At 27.3% G+C, this 6,514-nt stretch overlaps 2 protein-coding genes across 2 annotated transcripts in view; one reads left to right on the plus strand and one right to left on the minus strand.

The window, feature by feature from the left end:
- Positions 1 to 1,546: 1,546 nt before the first annotated feature.
- Positions 1,547 to 3,166, minus strand: LOC107016385 (probable E3 ubiquitin-protein ligase ARI8). Its single transcript, XM_015216869.1, has one exon. The coding sequence runs from the start codon at positions 3,164 to 3,166 to the stop codon at positions 1,547 to 1,549; it is 1,620 nt and encodes a 539-aa protein (XP_015072355.1).
- A 2,938-nt stretch (positions 3,167 to 6,104) lies between these two features.
- Positions 6,105 to 6,514, plus strand: part of LOC107008291 (transcription repressor MYB5-like) — a 2,273-nt gene continuing 1,863 nt past the window's right edge. Inside the window, exon 1 of the mRNA XM_015207269.2 lies at positions 6,105 to 6,476. Coding sequence (XP_015062755.1) covers positions 6,166 to 6,476 — 311 coding nt within the window. The 5' untranslated portion in view covers positions 6,105 to 6,165. The remainder of the gene's footprint in view (positions 6,477 to 6,514) is intronic.

Genomic DNA, 6,514 nt, shown 5'->3' on the forward strand with positions numbered 1-6,514 from the left:
CCGTAGAAGCTTCCGTCTTTTTTTTTGTTTCCTTGATGATTCGAACTCACAACCCTAAGGTTGGAGGGTAAAATGGAGTCGATCGAATTTCTTCAACCCCCTTGATGTATATCATACTCCTCTGTCTGTTCCATTTTATGTGACATCTTTCGTTTTTCAAGAGTCAAACAGTTTAACTTTGGCCAGACATTTGCATATGGAATCTTTAAATTTTTTTTTGAAATGAAATTTATATATTTGTAAACTACGTAAAGAGTACTATAAGTCACAATAATTGATAATTCAAAATGTCAAAAGGATTTTTTTGAAAAATTTACGATAAAAGATAAACTTGTCTCTCTCCTCCCTCTTCCAATCTGCTCGCCATTCTCCTCTCTAAAACATGTAGCTACATATCGTAATTATCAAACTATAGCTATAAATTATAATTAGACTCTTTTTGAGTGAATATATGTGAAAGTTTCCTCTTTCATATATATATATATATATATGTGTGTGTGTGTGTTAATTATTTTGAATTGTCAATTATTGTGATTTATAGTTCGTTTGCGTAATTTACAGATATATAAATTTCATTTAACAATTTAAAGATTTCAGGCCAAATTTCTAGTAAATTTAAATTATTTGACTCTCAAAAAATGAAAATATTCACATAAATTAAGATAGAGAGAAATAATTACGCAATAGAATAATCCAATGACAAACGTAATACATAGTTAGATTAAAAATTTTAAGCCAAATAACTTGAACGAGGAAAGTATATTTTATTTTCTCGAAGGGAATATATATTTTTCAAATCAATAGTATTTTAAATCAAAAAAACACATCTTGTAATAACATTATGAACTGAATATTTGATAAAAAAAATTAATATTTATTAATATAATGTCATGATTATACTTAAACATTTTAAAGAAAAAAAAATCGAACAAAGATACTTAAAAAATCACAAGTAACGTAAATGAAATAAATAATATTTCTCCTACAATAACTTCGTTAAATATCTATTTTTCAAAATTATTAGTTATATCAATTTATAAAATTGGCGCAAATAGTATCTTTCTTATTTTTACTGTAATAAACTTGTTCACATACAATACACAAGTAACTCAATCTCCATCTGGCCTGAAGAAATCTTTACATTAAAGTAAAGTTTAACGACAATAACATATTATACAAAACTTACATTAAAATCTTAACACAAGTGAAGTTTAACGACAATAACGTATTATACAAATCTTACATCAAAATCTTAACACAAGTAAAGTTTAACGATAATAGTGTATATACAAAACTTAATCTCTACCTTATGAGATAAAAATATTATTTCCGATAGTTCTCAATTCAAGAAACTTCCATAAATTTAACATAAACATCAGAACTAAAAACAAATGAAAGTAAACAAAAACAAACTCTAGGCACCACAAAAAATTTAAATAAAACCAACTTCAACTTAAAATAAAATCTAAAATAATTCTCAATAAAAAAAAGTAATTAAAAATAAAAATAAAAATAAAAAGTTCTAAATTAATAAATTAAACCTGCTTCAATCTTCAATGCACATTTGACAAACTGTATGAATATCTTCATTCAAAAATGTACACCTATCACACATCCACATAATATTATTGCTTGTGCTATTACTACTCATTGGTTGTTCAATTTTTTTTGTTGGATTATTAGTCACATCTTGTAGTCCATTTTCTAATGCCATGACCAATTTTTCAAAATAATTTCGAGTAATTTTTGTCAGCCCAATAACTCTCGATCGAAAATTAGCAAATTTCTTATAAGATCCTTTATCAGTATAATCCATCTCATCTGACCTTAAATGTTTCATCAAGTCTTTCTCCACACAATGATGAAGTCGTTCTAGACCCGCCTCTGCTTCCCCTTGTAAGTACTCGAAAAACTGTGTCTTCGCTTCTTCTTCTTTAGGTAAATAAAATCCATAAGCATACGTCCATTTCAAAACCCTCCTACATTCGACGATTTGCTCCCAAGCTTCAATAATAAACCCTAATTCTTCCTCGGGTAACGAATTATCGTTACTCAACTTTTTCAACCCTTCCTCTTTCATCTCCTTCAAATCATTCAGAGCCTTATCTTTTGATTTTCCATTCGATAACCATCTCTCGTAATAATGTGTATACCTTTCAATTTTCTCCTTCGATTTTGTTACTTCTTTTTTCTCCTCGTATCGATTACATCGACTAGCACAAACACCCCATTGTTTAAAACATAACCAACAAAATTGATATCCACATCTACATGTCATATGCATACATCCCATATTTTTTTCGATTGATTTATCACACTTCGGACATTTTTTAGTAAAAGCCCTAAACCAATTTGTATTTGCGGATTCTTCTTCGTTTACATACTTCCACTTAGCTACCATATCGCAATTAATCGGACGATGAATCTCCTCTAAACAATTCCAACAAAAACCATTAGAACAATCGCAAATCACACTATAATCGTCGCTCCCTATCTCAAATTCAACAGCACATTCACATCCTGGATAAGGACACCACTTAGTCTTCTTATTTTCCTCGATATATGATCGAAATAAATAATCATAATATTTCGATTTATCTCTCTCCGATGCTAATTCAACTATTATACTTTCACCTACCATAGCTTCACACGATGGATCGGGACATCGTAAATCAAGACATTTATTAGGACCACTATAATTAATCGATGCACCAATATAACCTTCCCAACATAACTTACAAAAAGGATGTTTTCTACACGTGGCATAAACCACATCATTATATTCCTCAAAACATATACCACAATTCACAATATTATCATTATTTTTCGATTTTTTCGATACTGAAACATAGTTATTATTATCGTTATCGCATAAAAACATACCTATAGATTTACGAACTTCTTGTTCGTTAGCAAACCATTCTTCGTTAGCTCGATCAACCTTCCAATTATAACGACGTAGGAGTGCTAACGAAACGTCACGTGAGACGGATAAGATGGTTGAGATTTTCGATATATCTTCTTTTACCAGCTGACGAATATCGAAATCCTTCAAAATTTTGTAATTTTTTTGTTTGTCAATATCTATATTGGATTCATCAACATTGTTGGAATCTTCCTCTTCATCATCAGAATACATATCGTAAAATTCATGATCAGAATCCATAATAATTATTAGAAGAAGAGAATAATAAAATTGATAATGAAAGTATAGATTAAGAGAAAGAGATAAATATATATAATAAAACCCTAGGGCTTAAAAAGTAGAAACCCTAATAGGACTTGAACTCGAAAAAGGCTTTTTTAAGTTTTTTTTATAATAATGTTTTAATATGTTAAAAAGGAAATAAAATATGAATTAAAGCCCAATATAGTAAACCAAATGTGGAGCTACAATGTTCAGATATTTCTTTTGTTTTAATTTATGTGGACGATATGATATATTTGAATTTTATAATCGATTTACTATGAATAAATAAAGTTAAAATTATGTGATATTAATATGGAAGGAATTATACAATTTTATGTTACGTATTTGAGTAAGGATATGATTTATGTAAGGCAACTAAAATTGTAATTTGATTTAAAGTGCTAAATATTAAGACTTCCTACTTAGTTTTGGATATGGAAGTATTTAACAAATAACATTAGACTTTTCAAATTCGATTTGTATTCAGTCAAATCTCAATATGAATATCGAATATCAAAAAATCAGAAGAAAAAGAAAACCACAAATACTACTATGTTTAGTTTAATTTGTCTATTGCGGTTAATATATGTATATATATTGGCAATTTATTTATTTTTATTTTTTAATTATTATTATTATTTTTTTTAAAAAAACTCATCTGATTAATAATGAAGTCTTTTATCGCTTTTTATTTTTATAATCACTCTGAAAAATAAATAAGAATTAGCGACAAATAAATTTTGTAGCTAAAACTCTGTTGCTTTAATGACGGATTATAGCGCGATAAATTATAAAAAAAAATGTTTTTCTCCCTCTTTTAAAACTATTTAATATTGGGTTGGTGATGCCATTAATCAAAGTAATTTTGGGTAGGCAAAATGTCACTATGCTTTGCTTCTTTTATAATGAGTAATTCCTACTGTGGAATTTTTTGATTGAAATTAATTATGTGACAAATAGGGTAATTAAATTCTTATCTATTTTTTGCGTCCAATAAATATACATCTCAAAATTTACTTTTATACGTTTTGCCATTTTAACAAGAATTAAATGTACTATTTGAGTCTTTTAAGTGAATTATTAATTTATTTAGTGAACCAATCTAAATAAATATATATCCAATCAAGCAAATTACAATTTTAATATTTTAGAAGCTTGATTAAATAAGTTATTAATTACTATCATTTCTTCGTAAGTTAGATCGAAAGACAGAAATTTATTCACATCCAATATTTACACCAAATTATTTCTAATCTTAATATTTTTTACTTAATAAACTTGAAGTAATATATAATAGATTCACAATTCACCTTTTTTGCTGCCTCTAAAAAATAAATAATATAAAAAATATATTAAATTTTGTGATCATAAGATCTATAATCATTTTTAATTTTTCTTTTTATTCCCGTCTGGTGTCTGACACTCATGTAATGTCAAAATATCTCGCTTTGTAGGGGCCGAAGAGGGGTAAAACTCTCTATATTAAAATAACCCGATTCCGAATTTGAACCAACCTGTTATTAAGAATATAGAGATACTTATAAGCATCCCACCATAACAATTTGTTACATAAATGTGCTACACATAGTAATTAGCTTTACCATTTTTATATTAAATAATCAACATATAAAAACATATATTCAAATTACTAAACGTACTTTGTGAATATTAATATCGTAAAATTATGGTTATTGATCAAATTCAAAATTTTATATGTTATATCATTACTTAAATTCCTACCAAATAATGAGACTTATTAAATAATTAAATTGTTTTTTTTGCTTTTATATTTCATTTCCAAGTAAAATAAATTTGAGAGTCCCATTTCATATGTATAATATCGTTATCATTTATCTAAAAAGAGGTTAATAATGCATCTAATGAAGTCTTCTATTTTTAGTCATATCATAACATTATATGAAGAAAACCAAGTGCAACTTCCATCAATATTAATTTGTACTTGAGCTGTTTTTGGATAATACAAATTAATATTGACTTTACGTTCGATATACTGACAATGTAAATAATTTTTATATCATCAAATCAAGTTGACATATAATCGTATACATAAGTTCTCGATCATTAATCAGAAATCATAAATTTGAACTTTAGAATAATTTTTTAAAAAAAATATTCTAGAAAATATTTTAATTTATCCTAATATAATGGGGCATCTAGGCGTGGATTAAGATTAATCGAACCACAAAATAGATATAAAAAAATAAAATAAATTGCGTACAACAAGTAAATCTCCATGGCTTAATATTTTAAGAGATAGATAATCCCAATTAACTTCTTTTATTTCAAACTATTGCTCATTTTAATGTAATTAAACATCGATTGCGGATAAGTTTTTATAACACATGCTCTCTTCATCTATTTTTAATTTTCACGGTTTTCGTTTTTAGAATTAAACTATAAAAATTTTTGATAATCATTTGATAATGTATTTTTTTGTCATATTAATATGCACAAAATTGTAATTTATAGTAATTTTCGTATAGTTTTTAAATATCTAATTTTTTATTTAAAATATCGTATGAATGTTATCTGATTTATCTTTAAAAATTAATGAATAAAAATAAAACATGGTCAATAAAGTATATTAAAAACTACGAGATCTAATTAAAAAAACCAAAAAACTCTATATGAATTCTTCTCATCCAATCCATCTATGCCTTAGATGGATAGAATTACTCGATAGTTATGCTGATTAAAGATATATAATATATATTTTATAAAATTAGTCAAAATGCAAATGCTTATTAAAAAAATAATTAAAAATTCCACTAAATTAAAACCAAAACTTGTTCTAAATGCAACATACGTAACAAAACACACTCCATTTCCACCCCCTCCCAAATTTAGTAACTTAGACATTATTACTCTCACCCAACTTTAATTAATTAACATGCAAACCAAAAACTCAACAATTCATTATCTCCATTTTTTTTTCAACCACAAAAAAAAGAAATATGAGAACACCATCATCATCGTCATCATCATCATTATCATCGAGAACTAAAATTGTGACACCATGTTGTACAAAAATAGGGTTAAAAAGGGGTCCATGGACACCAGAAGAAGACGAATTACTGACGAATTACGTCAGTAAAGAAGGGGAAGGGCGGTGGCGTACACTCCCAAAGAAGGCGGGACTCTTCCGTTGTGGGAAGAGTTGTCGCCTTCGTTGGATGAACTACCTCCGCCCTTCCGTTAAACGCGGACATATTTCGCCGGAGGAGGAAGATCTCATCCTCCGGCTCCATCGCCTCCTAGGGAACAGGTCCTTCGAAATTAATTTCAATTTTATATATATATATA

This window comes from Solanum pennellii, chromosome 1, assembly GCF_001406875.1.
Source record: "Solanum pennellii chromosome 1, SPENNV200".
Lineage (NCBI taxonomy): Eukaryota > Viridiplantae > Streptophyta > Magnoliopsida > Solanales > Solanaceae > Solanum > Solanum pennellii.

What these genes read in the sequence shown, in the direction of transcription:
- LOC107016385 (XM_015216869.1), bottom strand. Translation starts at nt 3,166, where the DNA reads ATGGATTCTGATCATGAATTTTACGATATGTATTCTGATGATGAAGAG.